Source organism: Oryctolagus cuniculus, chromosome 17, assembly GCF_964237555.1.
Source record: "Oryctolagus cuniculus chromosome 17, mOryCun1.1, whole genome shotgun sequence".
Taxonomy (NCBI): domain Eukaryota; kingdom Metazoa; phylum Chordata; class Mammalia; order Lagomorpha; family Leporidae; genus Oryctolagus; species Oryctolagus cuniculus.
This window is the reverse complement of record NC_091448.1, coordinates 18,153,135-18,174,049: the sequence shown is the minus strand read 5'-3', so window position 1 is coordinate 18,174,049 and position 20,915 is coordinate 18,153,135. Positions and strand designations below refer to the sequence as shown.

Below are 20,915 nucleotides of genomic sequence, written 5' to 3'. Positions count from 1 at the left end.
TGAGAGCCCCCCAACTTGCCAGACACCTGCTGTGTGCAACATGCGCTGATTCTATCCTCAGAATCGCCTTGGAGGTAGGCATCGTGTCCCCACTTGACAGATGTAGATATGCAGACCGAGAGAAGCTACCTGCAGTCATGTAAGCCTTCACACAACTGCCGAGAGGCCAAGGCTCGCTCTCTCCCATAGAGGGCATGGCCATGGCAGTCAGAGGCAAGTCTAGAAGAAAGGGGTGATCCCTCTGGGTGATAGGATGTGGGCTCTAGCAAACCCTCCTGCAGCTGTGGGACCCACCTTCTCCCTGCCTCTGAACTGCAGCTGTGATTCTCGCTCAGACCTGGGCAGCCGAGCACTGCCATCTAGTGGCCACAGGGCCCAGTTCCCTTCCTCAGGGAAGTCACCTAGGGGTCAGCCAGAGGCTCCTGTTCTCTTCATCCCTCCCAGCTTGCTGACCGCCAGGCTGTGCCAGGCACTGGGCAAGGGGTGGGAGGATATAGACAGAGCCAGTGGCTGCAGTAAAGTGGCAGGACGGCCACCTGACCCCAGGCTGGCATCTTTGGAAACCACGAGGCACCCGGGGTGTGGCTTGAAGGCAGATGTGGGGTCAGTCTGTCCTGGGAGGCATTTGGGCTTTTGCTGTACAGACAGGAGGTCATCTGCAAGATTCTGATGCAGGAGAGGGACATGGGGAGGTCATCATCTTCCCACCTCGGCCTGAGCGGGCCACGGCTTGGCTGTAGGCTCTGCGGAGGGATGTCCAGGCACCTCTCTCCATGGCTGGCAGCCTGCTGCCATGTATTCTAGATGTCAGCCTAGAGTTTAGTCTGAGATTTCAGACGCTGGGGCCCTTTTGGCTGGGAAAGCAGGAGAGGAGGTGGCCCAGAGAACAGAGCCTGAGCCGGGCTGGGAAGATGAGGGCCGGGTGGGGGTTGGGAGGGCAGAGGGCCTGCCCCTCTCTGCCGGCTGCGTCTGCCTGGGACAGATGTGCATCAGAGTGTGGCTTGGGACAGAGAAGCAGAGAGGACATAAGTACCCAAAAATAGGGGTTGGTAAATGAGCGCATACAGTGGAAAACCATGCAGCTGTTAAAATGATGATGTAGATAAATATTTATTGATATGGAAAGATGTTCACAACATATTGTGCAGTGAAAAAAGCAAATCACAAAACCATTTGTACAGCATGCAGTCACTTTGAAAAGCATGAGTTTCTACGTGCAGAGAGAAAAATATCTGGTCGTGTTTATCTCCAGGTGGTAAAATTATGGCCAATTAATTTTTTTTGTATTGCTTATCTGTATTTTCTGAATTTTTCCTACAGTGACTATGTAACAAAAATATAATGAAAGTCTGGAAAAGCACCACAAGCAAGTCTGTCTGCTTCTTCGTAGACACCTTGAGATAGCTTGGGGCTGAGCGTGGGGTGGAGGATGGGCCCGAGCCCAGGACAGGGGCCCAGGGTGGCGGCTGACACACACTGGTGTCCCGTGCAGAGTCCACCAAGCTTTGCCGCCAAATCCTTTCTGTGCCTCATCCGTGTTCAGTCGTTACTTGAACAAGAGGGAAGCATGTGCGTGGTCTGGAAGGGCACCCAGGCGTAGGGATGAGCACGGGGACCAGGGCTGCTCCCTGGACTGGCTCTGCCCTTCAGGTCCCCTGTCCATCCCCCAGCAGGCTCCAAGGTCACTGCATGTCCCCTCCTTAAGATCCCGCTCCTCCGGTCACTGCTCAGGGCCCGGGGTCAGATGTGGGACAGCTTTGCTCTGGGACACACAGGGGGACCTCAGCAGCAGCCTGCCACGTGTCACACGTCCCTGTGTGTTGGGAGGGAGGGGCCTGGGACTGAGTTGGTGCTGAGGGCTGCGGGGGTGGGGGGGCAGCCAGGCTTTTCTGCAAGTGGGGCCTTTCCTCCCTGCCCGCTGAGTGACTCACCTTGGCACAGACACAATGGTCAGGGCGGGCACCCGGCCTGCACCCCGCTGCACCCCAAGTCCCCGCAGATGCTTTCCGAGAAGTGCATTGAGAAGGGGCTGTGCTGCACCCCCCCCCGCCCCGGCCTGACAGCCTGGCATCGTGGGATAAAAGCAGCACAGCCCCCTGGGGGCCGCCCTTGCCGTGCAGCGCCCTCCCCGGCGCCAGAGAACAAGGCTCTGTTCAGCAAGTGCCCGGAAGACGGGCCAGAGGGGCAGGGGTGGCGGGGAGGCTGCAGGGGGGAGTCTGCTTCCCAGAAGTCCCAGGACACAGACGACGAGGGGCCTGGCGGGCTCCGGCCCTGTGCGAGCAGAGTGGAGGGGTGAATGGACCTGAAGCTCAAGGACAGCGGGGTCCTGGCCCCAGCCCCTTGCCCCCCTGCATGCCCCAGTGGCTTCTGGGTCCCCAGAGCCACCCAGCCTGGGATGCCTTTTCCGTCTTCTCTGCCTGAAGCTTCGGAACGCAAAGGAGATTAATCTCGAGTGGGAGAGTGAGGGCCGCCAGGGAAACAGAAACAGAGCTTCCCACGGGCCAGCCAGCTCATTCGTAACTGCTTTGTAGAGCTGTCTGGGAGGCCAGGGGAGGCGGGCGAGACCGCGGGAAAGGGGCTGCCCATCTGCCCCAGCCAGCCCGCCACACTCCCTCACTCCCTCGCTCGTCCCCTGCTCCATGAGACACTGCAGACAAAGAGCCGGGGGTGGGGGGGGCCAAGCCTGCAGGCCGATCCCAGGAAGAGGGAGAAGGCTGGACCATGGGGTGGCCGTGTTCAGATGGGGGATGCCAGGTGCGTGCTGGGGCTGGGGCTTTTCCTGGCCTGCACGGCCCGTCTGTGCTTCATTAAATTTAAGGCAGGCCCTCTAGGATGGAGGCCTGGGTGAGCGCTCAGAGCTCTGGAAAGCAGGTCCTGCCCCTTCCTAACCCACCTTCCCAGAGAAAGGGTCTCCCCGCTCAGAAGTCAGGGCTTCAGGCCCAGGCAGCACAGCCCCGGCCAGGAAGCAGCGCCCTCACCCTCGGTGGGGAGAGAGGAGCGCATCCCATGGCTGGGCTGCAGCCCAGCCCCACCCTCTCAGGCTATGCCAGGGGGCGTTGCCCCTCCAGCCAAGGCTCCATAAAGCCTGCAGCCCAGGAGTCGGCAGAGCTGGGCCAGGATGGAGCGGAGACGCATCGCCTCTGTTGCTCGCCGCTCTTACACCTCCTCTGCCGAGATGGTGCTGGGGGGCTCAGCGCCCGGGCGCCGCCTGGGGCCCGGCGCCCGCCTCTCCCTGGCCCGAACATCTGTTCCACTCCCGGCCCGGGTGGACTTCTCGCTGGCCGGCGCACTCAATGCCGGCTTCAAGGAGACCCGGGCCAGTGAGCGAGCCGAGATGATGGAGCTCAATGACCGCTTTGCCAGCTACATCGAGAAGGTTCGCTTCCTGGAGCAGCAAAACAAGGCGCTGGCCGCCGAGCTCAACCAGCTGCGGGCCAAGGAGCCCACCAAGCTGGCCGACGTCTACCAGGCTGAGCTGCGGGAGCTGCGGCTGCGGCTCGACCAGCTCACGGCCAGCAGCACCCGGCTGGAGGTGGAGAGGGACAATCTGGCGCAGGACCTGGGCACCCTGAGGCAGAAGTGAGGACTGGGCACAGGGACCGGGCCCGCAGGCGGGGAGGGAACGGCTGCTGCCTGCAGAGTCCAGGACAATGGGGCTCTGCCCCACTGCTCCCTCAATTCCCCTCCCTTTGCTCTCCAGCCCGATGGGAGGGTCTCAGGGACCCTCAGCACCTCCCCACTGGGGAAGCCGAGCCAGCAGCCAGGGGCCCGGACTGTGTGGTTCCTTCACTGGGCCTTGGGACCACAGTTGTGGAGCTCATCTATTCTAACCCCCCCCGGGGGGGGGTCTCTCTAAAGAAGGAACTGGAAGAGAAGCTGGGGTCCCTGCGGAGGATTGGGTCTGGGGGACAGGAAAGAGTGGGCAGGCCTAGGTGCCAAGCACAGGTGACTGCCCTGGCCCGGGCTAGTGACCCCAGTGGAGTTGCTCTGCCCCCCCCCCCCCCCCGCAGCTGGGAAGCAGAGAGCATCAGAAAACCCATTTGCAAAGGCAGTTCCCCGGGCTCGGAGGAAACCCCAGGGCCAGGGGCACGGGCCTTGCTGAGCCAGCAGGGCAGGTGTGCCCTCGAGGGCAGGGCGATGCATGTGTTTGCCCATGCGGAGCAGGTAGACGCTCGTGGACGCGCCTGTGTGAGCAGGAGCAGGTGCAGCGACCCTGGCAAGGCACTTGAGTAATGAGTTAAAGCCAAAGCCCTTGGCTGCTCACCCTCCGGGCCAAGGCCTCTGCAAAGGCCGTGGGTGGCCCTTCCTCCTCCTGTCACTCTGGGGCTGGGAGGGGTGTCTCTGAGCCAGTCACCCCAGGGAGGTTGGGGCAGGGGTCCAAGAGTCCTCTGAAGAGCCTGGACCCAGGAATTGTCTCCCCCACCCCCACCCCAGGCTCCAGGATGAGACTGAGCTGAGGATGGAGGCTGAAAACAACCTGACCACCTACAGACAGGTCAGAGGGGGGAGGGGAGGCGAGGGGAGGGGCATCAGAGGGGGAGGGGAGGGGCGGGGCAGCCCATCCAAAACACAGCCCCCAGCCCAGCCCAGCCCCCAGAACCATGTGCTGTTCCCCCATCCCAGGAGGAGGGGCGAGGCAAAGCCGGGCAATAGGGAAGAGGAGTCTGGGGTCAGAGTGGCCCTTTGCCCCCTCCACTCTCCAGGAGGCGGATGAAGCCACCCTGGCCCGCCTGGATCTGGAGAGGAAGATTGAGTCCCTGGAGGAGGAGATCCAGTTCCTGAGGAAGGTCCACGAGGAGGTGAGGACGGGCGGCGGGGGAGTGAGGACGGGCGGTGGGAGGGGTCCAACATGGGCCTGCGGCTGGGAGACAGACAGAGGAGGAGGGAAGCAGTTGTAAAAAAGCAGGAGTAAGCGCGAGAGAGCGCTCGACGCCAGCCTCTGTACACGGCCGCACTCCCTTTCTGAGAACAGGCCCGCACAGCCCCACGACACAGGGCCCTTCCAGAACCATCTACTTTTCACCGAGCACAGTGGGACCCAAGGGGCTAAAGAACATGCCAGGGTCACACGGTCAGTCCCTCTGCCTCTGTCTCCGGGAGAATGAGAGCCATCATGTATTTAAAGAAAAAAAAAATCCCTCTGCACGCTGACCTCAGAGCCGCGCATCAGAATCCTTGGCCCCAGGGGACCTGGCGACCCTCAGGGACATCCCTAGCCTCAGCTGGGCCACCTCCTCCCACAAGGGCTGCCCGGTTTCCCCTGGCCAACACCCACGGCTGAGAGACAGGCAGAAGCGGGTGCGATGCTGTGCAGAACCCCAGCCGCAGCCCGGGCGCTGAGCCGGGGACCCCTTCTCTCCCCCTGGCCAGGAGGTGCGGGAACTCCAGGAGCAGCTGGCCCAACAGCAGGTGCACGTGGAGCTGGATGTGGCCAAGCCCGACCTCACAGCAGCCCTGAGAGAGATCCGCACGCAGTACGAGGCAGTGGCGTCCAGCAACATGCACGAGGCCGAGGAGTGGTACCGCTCCAAGGTAGCCGGAAGCCGGCTTGCCTCCTCCAGGCAGCCCTCCTTGTTCTGTTCAAGAGAATGAAGCAAGGAGGGTAGAGGAATCTGGGTGGATGTGCCCTCTGGGTGACTGGCCTTCATCAGAGAAGCGAGATAACTTGCCTAGGGTGACACGGGCACAATTACTCCAAAAGTACTCACGTTATTATTGCTGCTGTTACTACTGTCAGCCAACATTGGGGCATGCCAGGCCACTCAGGAGCTGCATTCTCCTGCCAGTGTCCCGAGTTCCTGAGCATTCACCGCAATGCCAGGAGCCTCCTGGGGTACACAGAGGAGCCTGGCGGGGAGATGGGATGTGGACCCAAATATGACCCCACAGAGACCACAGCGCAGTGTTTCGAGGCAGTGTGGGACCCGGGAGAGATGTCATGGCGAAGTGGCATTGGGGCATTCGGGACAAGCAGACCATGGATGAGTGGATGGCGGGGCCTGTGTAGTGTAGAGGCCTGGAGGAGAAAGCAGAGAGCAGGGCCCAGAGATGCTGACCTGGGCACCGGACTGGGGACTGGGAGTAGCAGAAGCCAGCCATGGTCTGAGCAGAGTCAAGGCCCGAGGGAGCTGGGAGGCCCCGCTGCCCGGTTGCATGGGGAGAAAGGCTACCAGAACCCAGCCCTCTGCCTGCCAGGTCCCTCTGTCTGCACAAGGACTGGGGTTCAGTCCTGCAGGTGCACTTGCCAGAGCAGAAGATTCTGGGTTCTGGGGCAGTGTCCCATTCGCTGAGCCAGCACTGTGCTAGGCGCAGAGGTGCACAGAGGCCACCCTGCCCCCTGTCCACCGATCACAGTCGCTGAGAGTAACCCCAGCCAGGGTCCGTGCCCTGGGAGGGACCTGCCCATGGGCCCACGCAGCTGGCCACCAGGCACGGCTGTGGTCTGCCGCTCAGCCAAGGGCGTCTCCCCATGCAGTTTGCAGACCTGACCGATGCCGCTGCCCGCAACGCGGAGCTGCTCCGCCAGACCAAGCACGAGGCGAACGACTACAGGCGCCAGCTGCAGGCCCTGACCTGCGACCTGGAGTCCCTGCGCGGCACGGTGAGCGCTGGCGGGCCGGCCGGGGGCCTGCGAGGGGAGGCTGGTGGGGCGGCGGAGCGGACTGGACCGGCCAACTCCAGGAGGTTCTAGGACCGGGCCAGGGGCGGGGACCAGGGCTGAAGGCGGGGCTGATGGCGGAGCCTCGGGGAGTCGGTCGGGGGCTCCGTGGGACCCGCCGCCTCCATCCCGCAGAACGAGTCCCTGGAGAGGCAGATGCGCGAGCAGGAGGAGCGCCACGCGCGGGAGGCGGCGGGCTACCAGGAGGCGCTGGCCCGGCTGGAGGAGGAGGGGCGGAGCCTCAAGGACGAGATGGCCCGCCACCTGCAAGAGTACCAGGACCTGCTCAACGTGAAGCTGGCCCTGGACATCGAGATCGCCACCTACAGGAAGCTGCTGGAGGGCGAAGAGAACCGGTGAGCCCCGAGCGCGAGCACGGCCCGGCGGGGTCTCCCTCCAAAGGGACCACGTTGCTCCCCTAGGGCGGAGTCTTCTTCCGCCTCCCGCCCAGCCCTCTCCCACCCCAGTGCCCGGCCCAGGGCCTGCCTGACACGCCGTGAACGTCTGATGAATGGAGGGATGGATGTATGGATGGGTGGGCCCAGGACCGGTGGGCTCGTCTGCCACCCACCCGGCAAAGCCGGGACTGATTTCTTCTGCCTCTGCGGACCTCTCTGCACCCTGCCCTCCCCGCTGCGGTCTTCCAAGCCTCCATTCTGGCAGATCACGCCCAAGCCCACCGCAGACTTTTGGAGTTGAAAAGACCGCTTTGGCTGCTGGGGAAAGCTAAGAAGCGGAGTCAGACTTTGCTGGCTTGGATCGAGGCCTCGGGGTCGTCGTGACGGCCGTGGCCGAGGACCAGCCGGGTCACCCAGTCCCTCTGCTCTCTTTCAGCATCACCATACCCGTGCAGACCTTCTCCAACCTGCAGATCCGAGGTCAGTGGAGCCTGGCCCTGTGGGGAGGGGCTGGCTCTCCACTCCCTCCCCCAGGCCTGTGGGCTGCTCTGGCCTGGCACTGACCACTAGGACACAGTGGCTGGGGCTGTCCTTGGGGGACTTCAGGATTCACCCAGGCGTTTCCAGCCGGGGCTTGCGCCCGCCCTGCGTCCCACCCCCTCCACTGCAGAATTCAACCTCTGCCCCGTCTGCAAGTCCTGGACACGCATGCTCTGCCCTTCTGAGTGTTTGTGTGTTTGTTTTCTTTAACTGCTTGTCACTGCAGGGGGCAAAAGCAGCAAAGAAGGGGAAAGTCACAAGGTCACCAGACATCTCAAAAGCCTCACAGTACAAGTTGTCCCAATACAGGCTCACCAGCAGATTGTAAACGGAGCCCCGCCGGCGCTCGGTTAGCTGCCTGCCTCTCCCGAACTGCCCTGCTCAGCTGGATGGGAGGAAGCCTCACCAAACCCATTTTCCCACTCCCTCCTCCTCCCATGCTCGTCCTAGAGGGGCAGGGCACAGGGTCATCTCCCCCCTCGGTGGTGGGGGGAGTAAATGAGTTGGTCAATGTCAAGGCTGAGATGCTCTGGGGCCTCTGAGCAGATGGCAGCCCTTGCCGCACCTCTCTTCCCCGGAAGCGCCCTGAGTCTGCTGTGCCTGGTGGCCGGGCCTTCTGCTTGGCTCGTCTGGCCCTGAGGCTCTCCTGCTCAGCTCTGTTTGGCCCACAGGGCTGCTGTTCTTGTTGGGAATAAGGCTTCTCCTGCTCTTGGTTTTAAAATGACTGAGTGTGACATGTTCTCTGTGGGGGCGGGGGGCAGGGGAGCAGGGGACTCAATTGCCTTTTACTTGTATGTGGCCTTCAAATGATTCTTGGCTGAGAGGAAAAAGCAGCCCTCTTCCTCAGGGCTGGCATGTTTAGGAATATGAGAGCCGGCGCCGCGGCTCACTAGGCTAATCCTTCGCCTTGCGGCGCCGGCACACCGGGTTCTAGTCCCGGTCGGGGCGCCGGACTCTGTCCCGGTTGCCCCTCTTCCAGGCCAGCTCTCTGCTATGGCCCAGGAGTGCAGTGGAGGATGGCCCAAGTCCTTGGGCCCTGCACCTGCATGGGAGACCAGGAGAAGCACCTGGCTCCTGGCTTCGGATCAGTGCGATGTGCCAGCTGCAGCGGCCATTGGAGGGTGAACCAACGGCAAAAAGGAAGACCTTTTTCTCTGTCTCTCTCACTGTCCACTCTGCCTGTCAAAAAAAAAAAAAAAAAAAAGGAATATGAGAGACACCTGTGCCAGGCTGCGCTCGGGCCAACAGGCAGAGGGCCTACTGCCAGTGCCTGCCAAGTGCCAGGGCCCAGACAAGTGGCAAAGAGAAGTAGGGAAGGGACAAGGGGGACAAGAAAGGGACCCATACACTGAGCACTAACATGCATCACATCTCTAGCATCCATTTTATTTAAAGATTTGAAAGGCAGAATGAGAGAGAGAGAGAGGAAGAAACGGAGAGATCTCCCATTTGCGGGTTCACTCCCCAAATGGCCACAATGGCCAGATGCACGCTGGGAGCCAGGAGCTCCATCCAGGTGTCCCCCATGCACGGGCAGGAGCCTGGGGGGCTTGGGCCATGCATCACTGCTCCCCCAGGTGCACTGGCAGGGAGCAGGACCCGCAGCAGGGCAGCCAGCACTCAGGCTGGTGCTCTGATAGGGAAGCTGGCGTGGAAAGCGGTGGCTTCATCCCCACCACACATCATTTTAGTCCATCGGCTCCTCAGTCCCACCTGGAGAAGCAGGCACTATCGTCCCCACTTTGCAGAAGAGGAAACTGAGGCTGGAGAGGTCAACTGACTTGCGTGCAGCGGGTACCTGCGAGTGGCTGAGCTGGGACTTGAGCTCTGGTCGCCGATTCCGCCCCGCGTGTGTTCCTTCCTCGGCGCAGCCAGGTGCCAGGCAAGGGCTGGTGAAGGGCTGAAGCCAGGACAGGACTAGACACCCCTGCCAGGGCCTGCCCAGCGCCGTAGGCATCGGGGGTCCTGGCCCCTCTGGGAGTGCCTCGGTTCTCCCTGGCTGGCTGCTGAGGCTCTTCCACTCATGATCAGGGTGTGCGATGGGCAGGGTGGGAGCGGGAGACGTGGCGCCGTGCTCTGGGAGCCCACGGGAGGTCTCCTTGCCTCCCACTTGTAGAGACCAGCCTGGACACCAAGTCTGTGTCAGAAGGCCACCTCAAAAGGAACATCGTGGTGAAGACCGTGGAGATGCGGGACGGCGAGGTGAGCAGCGATGTTGGCTGCCATAGACCGACACCTACCGGGTCCCCACAATGCCAAGGAGCCCCCCGGGAGCTGAGGAAGGGAGGGGCCTGAATGTAGTTCCCTTTCCCCAGCCCCTCCAAGGGCCGCTCTGGGAGGCCTGGGCACCTGCTGAGCACCCGGGCCACCCGATGGGGTCTTAGCTCTAGCTGTCTCCCTCTCTCACCCTCAGACCCCGGCACCCCCAGTGCCAGGCCTGTGGGTGGAGAGAGAGAATTTAAAGTTGGCAGGTGTCACTCACAACTGTAGCCAGGACAGTGGGGAGAGGGAGGGCTTTCCCATCCAGCTTGGTCAAAGGTGGCTGCGGAGGAATGGGGCTGGGGGCTATGGCACACGCCCTCCCCAGTCACAACAGCTCACCAGGTGCCAGGTGTGGCCGCTGAAGTCACTATCAAGAGAAGACCCAGGAAGCTTGGGGTCTGGCCCAAGGCCACAGCCCTGAGCCGGGGGTCTGTGAGGCTGGGTGGGCTCCTAACTGTTGCACTGTGCATCTTCCCTGTGCCCTGCAGGTCATTAAGGAGTCCAAGCAGGAGCACAAGGATGTGATGTGAGGCGTGGCCCATTGGTGGCCCTGCCCCACAGCAGGCACAAGAGAGCTGCCCCTCCTCGCTTAGCTCAGTCCCCCGGACCTGCAAGCCCACCCAGCCTGGCTGCCTGTGCTCCCTGCTCCATCCCTACATCAGCCTGCTGCCCTAGGCTCCATCAGCAGTAGCTCAGCCAGATGGCACCCACCCCGCACCAGCGATTCCAACTAACAGGGCCCTCCCTCCTAAGGGGCAGTCTGGAGGGGCATGGCCAGCAGCCCGGGTTAGAATAAGGAGAAAGGAGAGAAGTTGGGGAGGGCAGAGGACCTAACAGAACACATCCTAGATCCCTGTTGTTATGACAACTGTTGCTGGAGCCGGAGGCCCTCCGTGCCGTTGGGTTCCCTTAGGTTGCTGGAGGGAAAGAGACCTGAGGTGGGAAAGCCCCCACAGGCAAGGTGGCCCTGGCCAGAGGCTCCTTGTTCTTCTACATTGACGCTCATCAGTCTGAGAGTGGGCAGAGCTGTCCCGCCACCTGGGGTAGTCTCCGGGCCATAGTGCTGGCCTCCCGGATCCCAGATGGGCCCTCCTGCATGATGACTCACAAGTCTCGGCCCCACTGGGCTGCCCTCCAGGGAGCCGGGCTGTGGGCAGGTGGGAGCTTGGTGCGCAGCACTTGGGGGATCTACAGTGAAGTGGAGAGGGAAGGGGTACTAGGAGGGAGCAGAGGGGCTGCCTGGCCCCTAGGCATGAGTGCAGAGAGGTCAAACCCATGAGGACCCCCCCACCCCATACAGGCTGGAGGGGGGTGCTAGGAGAGAGGGTAGAGGCGGTGGTCGGGGCAATGCTAGACATTAGAGCGGGGTGGGTGTGGCTGACCAGCTACACTGGGCATCTGTGTTGTGGAAATCAAGGAAGTGACATCTTCGGGAAGACGGTGGAGGAGGAGAGAGGGGGGCTGCTGTCCGCAGGGGCAGGGCACAACGCTGTCCCAGTCCTGAGACCCCTTCCTTGCTACATAATCCCTGTCCAGCCTGGCCTCTGAAGCCACCCCCTCCCCGTAACAGCACCCACTTTTCCCTACGCCAAGGACCCCTGCAGTCCCTCTCACACACAAAGTGTAGCCGGCAGCTCCCTGTTTTGTAACTGGGGAGACTGCGGCACAGCACGGTGAAGACATCCGGCTGTGTTCCTACAGCCTGGACGCCCGCCCCAGAGCACCTGCTCTGTTTTCCTGGGGGAGACCGGCGGGCATGTGGTGGGCATCTGTGCCCACAGTCAGGTGGGAGGGCTGAGGGCCCACCCCAGGGTCCTCCTCTCCCTTCTAAGGCCAGAGGGAAGCAGAGGTGGGGCCCCTCCCCTTTCCCAAGACTTGGTGTCCCCTCCCCCACTTCCTGCCACTGCCACTGCTGCCGCTGCCTTTAGTCACTGAGGGAAAAATAAAGATAAGTTCTGCGGCCTTGCCCAGAGTGGACTCCAATCTGTGCACCAGAGGGCGGGCCCGGCTGGCTTCTTCCCCCAGATCACCCTGGAGCCCCTCCCCCACGGAGCTGCCAGTCCCAGGCCAGACCTGCTCCACCCGCTGTGCTAGCCTCGCCTCTTTCCCTTGTCCGAGGTTTTGCGTGCTTCCCCAAACCCGCTCCTTCTGCCTGCCCACCCCAGACGAGGGCCAGCCAGGAAGCCTAAAAGGGACACAAATTATCTCCCTCCCCTGTTCTCTCGCTTCCTCCCCTTGCATCGCCCAGCCCAACCCACAGCCACTGGACAGTCCCCCACAGCAGGAAGCTCCGGCACCTCTCATGCCATCCCGCACTGACCAGGCCCCCTGGGCACATCAGCACCCTTCTGCCTGCCCTGGCCTGAGAGCGGAGTCCAAACACCTGTGCCCTCTGGCTGCCCCCATCTCCCGTCCCAGACCAGGCCCCAGACCTGCCCAGTAACCTACAGATCTGGCCTGGCCACACCACACACACACACACACATACACACACATCTCAGCCCCACAGTGCCTGCCCAGGAGCTCCCGGTATCATTTAACAAGCACATGGAAGCACAGCCGGTCTTCAGGGCGGGGCGCCTAGGGGGAGAAGCTGGGACAACAGCGGAGTAAGTAGCAGCAGCAGCGGCAGAGGTGGATGCTGACGAACAGCAGCGTGATGAGCACGTAGCCTATCAGGGTGAGTTCCACCGCGGCGCGCGTCTCCGGGTCGGACAGCGAGGCCGGGGAGCGCCCGCGGGTCGTCACGCCCAGCCGGAAGCCGGCGACCCGCTCGCCCTGCCGCCAGCAGTAGTAGATGCCGCGGTCACTCAGCTGGGTGAAGCGGATGTGCAGGTGGCTGCCGTGGTCGATGAACACCCTCATGGACCTGTTGGCGCCCTTCAGGTACTCCGTGCGGTAGAGGCGCTGGTTGTCCTTGTCCCAGGCCACCGCGTGCTCAGGCCGGGCCCCGGGGCAGGAGATGACGAGCCCGTGGCCCAGTCTCTGCTGGTGGAACTGAATGGGCACCTGGGGCACCCAGGGCCGGCTGCCCAGCTTGGACACGTAGTTGTAGATGGCCAGCACCCCGCCGCGGATCGTCTTCCGCATCGTGCAGGGCTCCTGACAGCTCCGGACCAGCACCTCGGGTGTGTGGTCCCTGGCTGCGGCGCGCAGCTTCCGCGGCACGGCCCGCGAGCCGCAGGACACCACGTCCGGCACCGACTTGCGGTAGCGCGGGGACAGGCCCGGGCTCTGCAGGTAGCAGAGGCCGATGCGCCACTGCTCGCCGCGCACCCCGCAGCGGTCGCATGGCGTCCACTCCCAGAAGGTGGTGAAGACGCGGAGGCTGCCGCGGAACTCGTCCGCGAGGGGCTCCTCGCCCTTGTCCTGGAAGGTGGCCACCATGTCCTCGCTGCTCTGGATGTCCACGTCGTAGGCGTAGAAGTAGTCCCCCTTGCGGGTGCCGCAGAAGTACAGGCCCGAGTCCTGCGGCTGCGCCCGGAACACCAGCAGGCTGAACATGCGGATGCTGAAGCGCTGCAGCACGTCACTGCCCGTGCGCACGTGGGCCGCCTCCGTCAGCACGCGCCCGTCGAAGTCGGTCAGCACCGTGGTGTGGCTGCTCCCTAGGCGCTTCTGGTAGTACCAGACCACAGCCAGCACCTCCTCCGGCTTGCAGTGGCAAGGGAGCTCGAAGCTCATGTCCGCCAGGTAGGCGGCGTTGTCAAACATCAGGAAAGCCGGGCAGGGCGTCTTCTGAAAAATATTCTCCTTCTCCACGATCTCAAAGGCCTGGAGGCGCCCCCACGCCCACAGGAGCAGCGTGGCCGGGGCCAGGCTCATGCCTGCGGGAGGCAGGGGCTGGCGGGGCACCGCGGGGCACGGCAAAGCCAAGGCACTGAAGGCCCGCGTGGCTTCCAGGAAAACAAAATCTCTGCCCAAAGTTCTCTGTAGGAGAGAAGGAGTCAGCGGCTGGAAGAGGAGGAGGAGGCTAGAGAGGAAGCAGCCAGAAGCAAGGCGGTTTATTCCCAGCTGTGTACAAGATGCCCTTCCAATGTTCCAGGCGTGAGCTCCAGGGAAAGCCATTCTAGAACCCGGCCCTCACTCCCCTTTCTAGAACCCTGGCACTCGCCCAAGAATGGGTCCAGGGTGGCCGGAATGAGAGGGGCCCAGGCCCCCCGGGCAGGGCCTTCCCTTCAGCCTCCCTGCTCCAGGCTCTGCATGGCTGCCTCGTGGAAAAGTCTTCCCTGCTCTCAGTCGGGGACACCGAGGGATCCCACCTCCCCCCACCAGGGAGGCTGGCCAGACCTGTGCTGATGGCCTGGGGCTTGCCCAGGCCCCCTCCCAGGCCTTGGTCCCTAGGGGAACACGAGAGCATCTGATCATGGTTGGGTCAGTGCGCACTCACTGGATCTGGGCTGTAAGCAGGCTCGTACTGTGGAAGTCCGTGCCTACCTCCCCGAGAGACGATGAAGTTCGCTTTTCCTTCCTCTGAGCGGAGGCTGTAACTGGCGCGCCCAGCGTTTGGCTGGACATGTACTTATTGTTTAGGGCCTGTAGGCTAGAGACTTGGTACAAGTCTGGGAAGCAAAACTGCTTTCAACTTCCTGGGCCCCTGACTGTCCCGTGGCTGGAGCGGCTAGAGAGGAGGGGGAGGCTCAGTTCCTGCTTTTGCTCTAAAAACTCCACATTGAGAAGGTGGGCAGGTGTGGCTTTCTCGTGGCAGTCCTGTAGAGACCCGAAGGCAACACCCCCGAGTGCCTCCAGAGACCGTGGGGGCCTCTGAGGGGAGCTGGTCCTACCCGTCCACCCCGCACGGCCCTCAGAGGCCTCTGAGGGGAGCTGGTCCTAACCGTCCACCCCGCACGGCCCTCGGAGGCCTCTGAGGGGAGCTGGTCCTACCCGTCCACCCTGCATGGCCCTAGGAGGCGTCTGAGGGGAGCTGGTCCTACCCGTCCACCCTGTACGGCCATCAGAGGCCTCTGAGGGGAGCTGGTCCTACCCGTCCACCCCGCACGGCCCTAGGAGGCGTCTGAGGGGAGCTGGTCCTACCCGTCCACCCCATACAGCCCTCGGGGGCCTCTGAGGGGAGCTGGTCCTAACCGTCCACCCCGCACGGCCCTCGGAGGCCTCTGAGGGGAGCTGGTCCTACCCGTCCACCCTGCATGGCCCTAGGAGGCGTCTGAGGGGAGCTGGTCCTACCCGTCCACCCTGTACGGCCATCAGAGGCCTCTGAGGGGAGCTGGTCCTACCCGTCCACCCCGCACGGCCCTCGGAGGCCTCTGAGGGGAGCTGGTCCTACCCGTCCACCCTGTACAGCCCTCGCAGGTGCTGCAGGAGCTCCTCCTCCACCTGCAGCCCCGCAGACGGCTCCAGGCCCTGCTCCTCCTGCCTGAGCCCCTCCTTCACGGCTCTAGGCGTGCCCATGGCCTGCAGATTCTGGAACAAGCGTCTGCAGCTCTCTCGCTCTGCGGCGCTCAACAGGCTCAGGTTCAAGGGGAAGCGTCCCGTGCTGGCCAGGCTGTGCAGGATCCCCAGCACTGCTGCACGGTCTGCCGGCCTCACCTGATCCGCCAGGGCCACCAGAAACTCCCCTAGAAGCCCAAATCCCACATCCACCTGGAACAGGTGGCCCAGCTCTGGGCCCCCGAGCTGCAGCAGGGCCTGGTAGCGCTCTGGTCCGTTCCGCAGGTGGCGACGCCAGTTGCGGTAGAACTCTGCTGAGGTCGTGGGCTGGACGGCAGCTTCCTCCTGGGTCACAGGAGGGAAGGGGGAGCTCAGAGCTGTGAGGTGAGGGGAGCCCGTGGGTTTCATCTTAACGCTGGCACTGCTCTCTGAGCTCTGGGAAGGCTGAGTTTCCCGCGGGCCTCATTTTTCTTTTTTTTTTTTTAATTTATTTAATTTATTAATTTTTTTTTTGACAGGCAGAGTGGACAGTGAGAGAGAGAGACAGAGAGAAAGGTCTTCCTTTGTCGTTGGTTCACCCTCCAATGGCCGCCGTGGCCGGCGCGCTGCAGCTGGCGCACTGCGCTGATCCGATGGCAGGAGCCAGGTACTTATCCTGGTCTCCCATGGGGTGCAGGGCCCAAGGACTTGGGCCATCCTCTACTGCACTCCCGGGCCACAGCAGAGAGCTGGCCTGGAAGAGGGGCAACCAGGACAGAATCCGGCGCCCTGACTGGGACTAGAACCCGGTGTGCCGGAGCTGCAAGGTGGAGGATTAGCCTATTGAGCCATGGCGCCGGCCGGGCCTCATTTTTCAGATGACAGAACTGGGGGTGGGGCAGGGAAGGAGGGCCCCAAGGAATCCAGGCTGTGATCTGAGAGTCTCATTTGTGCCAGGGTCTTCCTGCGGATGAACAACACAGACTCACAGCTCTGGTCTTCGAGAGGCAGTCAGCCTTCACTCCGAAGGGCGGGGGGAAGGAGGAAAGCAACTCAAAACAAGTGTCAAGGATTTGAGTGGGTCCTGACCCCGCGTCTGTGCCCCCTACCCAGAGAAAGAGCGAGCCAAAGCTGATCTGGGAATGGGGTCAGTTCTACCCAGCTCAGCTCAGCCTCTCCAACTGCTGATGGCTTTCCTTCAGGGACTGGAGGCTACGGAAGTGGGATTGGCCCACCTGGGGGGCTTCGGGGGTCACGTCATGGGAAGCCTTTCCCTGGCCGGAGTGACAGTTCCAGGGCACGCTTCTCTTTCCTCCCGTCTTGTCCTTCCGCTCCAGCGGCCTCAGATGTGACGCGAGGACAATAGCCCTGTGGGCAAAGGAGAGACCGTGGGGCGGACGTTCACATTCGGCGGGTGTGAGGCAGCCAAGGTCTTCGTGACGGAGGCCAAACCCACTGCAGACCCAACCCACTGTGCCGACAACAACGGACCGGGCCGCCCGGTTCCAAGCGCTGCTCCTGCGGCAGACACCACGCTCAGAGAATCAGAGAACTCACACACGATCGCACAAGTTAGGGGAGCAAGGAGCCAGGGCTGAGGGAGTGGGACGATGGCGTGGCCTCCTGCCAGAGCCCCACCGTCACAGCAGGCCCGACCTGAACTGCTCGTAGGAAGGCACCCTCTGCTCCACTGCCCGCAGCTTGGCCGCGTTCTCCCGCTTGTACTTCTCATCAGCCGCGAGCGCTGCCTGCAGCTCCTTCTCCAAAGCCTTGAAGTCGATGGCGTCATTCCTGTCCATGGCCCGCGCCTGGAAGAGCAAAGGGTGTGCACGTCGAGGGTGCGTCTGGGGACAGAGGGCACCTCGGGAATCTCTGCTGGAACACAGACACACCCAAGAGCACCCTGGAGAGCGTGTCACTCACCTTGGGGCACGCTACGAAAGTCTAGTTCTCTCCAGAGAGGAGCCGAGTTGTGTAAGTGAGGACTTACACAGACGTGTCATTGAAAACAGAGTCCTGGGGCCGGCGCTGTGGCCTAGTGGGTGAAGCCACCGCCTGTGACACTGACATCCCATGTGGGCATCAGTTTGAGTCCAGGCTGCTCCACTTCTGATGCAGCTTCCTGCTAATGGGCCTCGGAAAGCAGCAGAAGATGACCCAAGTCCTTGGGCCCCTGCACCCACATGGGAGACTCAGAAGAAGCTCCTGGCTTCAGCCTGGCACAGTCCCAGCCACTGTGACCATTTGGGGAGTGAACCAGTGGATGGAAGATTTCTCTGACTCTACCTCTTTCTCTGTGTAACTCTGCATTTCAAATAAATAAATAAATCTTTTTTAAAAATAAAGAGGGGCTGGCACTGTGGTGTATTGGGTGAAGCTGCTGCCTGCAGTGCTGGCATCCCAAATGGGTGCTGGTTCGAGTCCTGGCTGTTCCACTTCCGATCAAGCTCTCTGCTATGGCCTGGGAAACCAGTAGAAGATGGCCCAAGTGCTTGGGCCCCTGCACCCATGTGGGAGACCCGGAAGAATCTCCTGGCTCCTGGCTTCTGGCTTCTGATTGACACAGCTCTGGCCATTGCAGCCAATTAGGGAGTGAACCAGTGGATGGAAGACCTCTCTCTCTCTGCCTCTCCTTCTCTCTGTAACTCTTTCAAATACATAAATAAATCTTTAAAAAATACTCAAAACCCACTTTTTAAAAAAATAAAGAAAATAGAGTTCTTTCAGTTTGGAGCCTAGTCTTTTTAAAAAAAATTTATTTATTTGAAAGGCAGAGTTGCGTGATGGGTAGGGAGAAAGGGAGAGGAGAGATCTTCCTTCCACTAGTTCACTCCCTAGATGATTGCAACAGACAGGGCTGGGCCAGGCCAAAACCAGGAGCCAGAAATGTAATTGTGGTCTCCAACAGGGATGGCAGGGACTCAAGCACCTGGGCATCTTCCGCTGCTTTCCCAGACACATTAGCAGGGAGCTGGAGTGGAAGTGGAGCTACCTGATTTGGCGCCCGTATGGGACGCCAGCATTATACGTGGTCACTTACCCTGCTGCGCCACAACAGCAGCCCCAAGTTTGTAGCCTTAATTTTGTTCTTGGCCTGTACAAATATTTTTATAAAGATGAATGTTCAGGCATCTTATTAATTTTTTTAAATTTTTATTTATTTATTTTTTTTGACAGGCAGAATTAGACAGTGAGAGAGAGAGAGAAAGGTCTTCCTTCTGTTGGTTCACCCCACAAATGGCTGCTACAGCCGGCGCTGTGCCGATCCAAAGCCAGGAACCAGGTGCTTCTCCTGGTCTCCCATGCGGGTGCAGTGACCAAGCACCTGGGCCATCCTCCACTGCACTCCCGGGACACAGCAGAGAGCTGGACTGGGAAGAGGAGCAACCGGGACAGAATCCGGCGCTCCAACTGGGACTAGAACCTGGGGTGTTGGTGCCACAGGCGGAGGATTAGCCTAGTGAGCCTCAGCGCTGGCCAGGTTTATTTTATTTGAAAGGCAGAGCTACAGAGAAAGGTAGAGACAGAGAGAAGTCTTCCATCCACTGTTTCTCTCTCCAGATGGCCACAAAGGCTGGAGCTGCGCCAATCCGAAGCCAGGATCCAGGAGCTTTTTCTGGGTCTCCCACATGGGTGCAGGGGCCCAAGAACATGGGTCATCTTCTGCTGCTTTCCCAGGCCATAGCAGAGAGCTGGATCAGAAGTGGAACCACTGGGACTCAAACTGGCACCCATATGGGATGCTGGCACTGCAGGCAGTGGCTTTACCTGCTGTGCCACAGCACTGGCCCCCTACAGCAAGTTGTAATAGAGGCCTTCAAATAGAAGCAGAGCTCATTTTAAAAAAGATTTCTTTGGAGGGGCCAGGGCTGTGGTGTAGTGGGTTAGTTAAGCCACCACCTCCAGTGCCAGCATCCCATATAGGTGTCGGTTCAAGTCCTGGCTGCACCTCTTCTGATCCAGCTCTCTGCTATGGCCTGGGAAAGCAGTGGAAGATGGCCCAAGTGCTTGGGCTCCTGCACCTGTGTGGGAAGACCTGGAGGAAGCTCCTGGCTCCTGGCTTCAGATCGATGCAGCTCTGGCCATTGCAGCCAATTGGGGAGTGAACCAGCAGATGGAAAACTTCTCTCTCTCTCTCTCTCTCTTTCTCTCCCTCTCTCTCTCCTTCTCTTTCTGTGTAACTCTTTCAAATAAAACTAAATAAATCTTAAAAAAATTAAAAAGATTTCTTTGAAAGGAAGAGTGACAGAGAGAGGGAAACACCACATACATACTCACACATGCATACACACAACATCTTTCATCTGCTCATTCGCTCCCCAAATGCCTGCCGACAGACAGTTGTTGCAACAGAAGCCTTTACACAAAAGCAGAACTTGCTGTCTCTTTTTAAAAGCATTTGAGAGAGAGAGAGGGAGGGAGGGAGAGATCTTCTGCCTGTTGGTTCACTTCCCAAATGCCCACAGCACCAGGTCTAGGCCAGGCTGCAGCTGGGAGCCAGGAATCCAAGTAGCTGGACCTCATCTGCTGCCTCCCAGCTGTCCGAACTCCACCCGGCACTCTGATGTGGGACGTGGGTGTCCCAAGCAGCAGCTTTAACCTGCTGGAGAGTGAACCAGCAGATGGAAGAACTCCCTCTTTTCTCTGTCTCTTTGAATTTAAATAAATTGAAAATAACTAAATATTTAAAGATAATAAGTATTGTTTAAAAATGAATTTATTTTGGTGCAAAAACATTTTGAAATCCATGCAACTTAAAATAATGTTTTATTTATTTGAAATGCAGAGAGAGAGGGAAAGGGAGAGAAGGAGAGGGAGAGAAGGAGAGGGAGAGAGGGAGAGAGGGAGAGAGGGAGAGAGGGAGAGAGGGAGAGGGAGAGGGAGAGGGAGAGGGAGAGAAGGAGAGGGAGAGGGAGAGAAGGAGAGGGAGAGACAGAGAGAGAGATCCTCCATCTAGTCCTTGACTTCCCAAATCGCAGCAACAGCCAGGGCTGGGCCAGGCCGAAATCAGGAGCCTGGAACTGCATCCAGGCCTCCCACGTGGGTGCAGAGCCCAAGCACTTCAGCTTTTCCCAGGTGCACTAGCAGCGAGCTTGAGCCGAAGTGCCCACTGGACCTGCCCTCACCTGAGATGCTGGCGTTGCAGCGGCGGCCTGACTCGCTGCGCCACAACCCCTGCCTCATAGTTTTTTCATAATACACATTTTCATGCACTTTTTGGAGGCACCCTCTATCGTATGCATGGACTTGGAATATCTGCATCGAAATAAGCTTATCTTTTAACTCCATTTCCCACAAGCTTTTCAAGTGCCCGCGTACTTGTGAGACTTCTCTGGGGACACCGAGCAGTCCTGGCAGGGAAGCAGGCGGTCCGCAACTAGCTACCCACACGGACAAACCTAGCGAAGTTGAACGCCAGAACCGACTGGGCTGGCCAGGAGCTGAACTCAGGAGTCCCGGCCCCTGAGCCCTGCAGTCAGCCAATAAGTAGAACTAACCCGTCTGTCCTCCCGACCCAGCCACCCGGACCTTCACCACCGCAGTTCCCGCCTCGGTCCCCTCGCTTTCCTTGGGGACTCCCTGGTGTACTGGAACCAAACGGCGGCTCGGAGCCCACTACGCCCAGCATCCGCGGTTGCCTAGCAACTGCGCCAACGGCCTGCCCACGTGACCTGCCCGAAAGCCCCTTT

At 60.6% G+C, this 20,915-nt stretch overlaps 2 protein-coding genes across 6 annotated transcripts; one reads left to right on the top strand and one right to left on the bottom strand.

Moving 5' to 3' along the window:
- Positions 1-3,097: 3,097 nt before the first annotated feature.
- Positions 3,098-11,823, top strand: GFAP (glial fibrillary acidic protein). Of its 4 annotated transcripts, XM_051825787.2 has the most exons (10): positions 3,099-3,579; positions 4,435-4,495; positions 4,704-4,799; positions 5,371-5,532; positions 6,476-6,601; positions 6,794-7,014; positions 7,493-7,536; positions 7,823-7,945; positions 9,713-9,798; positions 10,347-11,823. In XM_051825787.2, the coding sequence occupies exons 1-10, from the start codon at positions 3,119-3,121 to the stop codon at positions 10,386-10,388; spliced, it is 1,422 nt and encodes a 473-aa protein (XP_051681747.1). In that variant the 5' UTR covers positions 3,099-3,118; the 3' UTR covers positions 10,389-11,823. The 4 variants fall into 4 exon arrangements, with proteins under 4 accessions (XP_069916680.1, XP_051681747.1, XP_069916683.1 ...); XM_070060579.1 differs by lacking the exons at positions 9,713-9,798; positions 10,347-11,823 and adding an exon at positions 9,304-9,597 and having other exon boundaries at positions 3,098-3,579; XM_051825788.2 differs by lacking the exon at positions 7,823-7,945 and having other exon boundaries at positions 3,100-3,579.
- A 544-nt stretch (positions 11,824-12,367) lies between these two features.
- DNAAF19 (dynein axonemal assembly factor 19) lies at positions 12,368-20,899 on the bottom strand. Of its 2 annotated transcripts, none has more exons than XM_070060577.1 (5): positions 20,755-20,899; positions 16,882-17,033; positions 16,461-16,593; positions 15,460-15,591; positions 12,368-13,788 (listed from the first exon to the last, which is right to left on the bottom strand). In XM_070060577.1, exons 2-5 carry the CDS (start codon positions 17,022-17,024, stop codon positions 12,439-12,441), a joined length of 1,758 nt encoding a protein of 585 aa, XP_069916678.1. In that variant the 5' UTR covers positions 17,025-17,033; positions 20,755-20,899; the 3' UTR covers positions 12,368-12,438. The 2 variants fall into 2 exon arrangements, with proteins under 2 accessions (XP_069916678.1, XP_069916679.1); XM_070060578.1 differs by having other exon boundaries at positions 20,724-20,867.
- Between the last annotated feature and the right edge of the window lie 16 nt (positions 20,900-20,915).

Coding starts and splice junctions, on each gene's coding strand:
- GFAP (XM_070060579.1), top strand. CDS start 3,119: ATGGAGCGGAGACGCATCGCCTCTGTTGCTCGCCGCTCTTACACCTCC. Junction 4,496..4,703: donor ACCTGACCACCTACAGACAG/GTCAGAGGGGGG, acceptor TCCACTCTCCAG/GAGGCGGATGAAGCCACCCT. Junction 4,800..5,370: donor TGAGGAAGGTCCACGAGGAG/GTGAGGACGGGC, acceptor CCCCCTGGCCAG/GAGGTGCGGGAACTCCAGGA.
- DNAAF19 (XM_070060577.1), bottom strand. CDS start 17,024: ATGGACAGGAATGACGCCATCGACTTCAAGGCTTTGGAGAAGGAGCTG. Junction 16,594..16,881: donor CCTTCCTACGAGCAGTTCAG/GTCGGGCCTGCT, acceptor CTTTGCCCACAG/GGCTATTGTCCTCGCGTCAC. Junction 15,592..16,460: donor TGACCCCCGAAGCCCCCCAG/GTGGGCCAATCC, acceptor CCTGTGACCCAG/GAGGAAGCTGCCGTCCAGCC.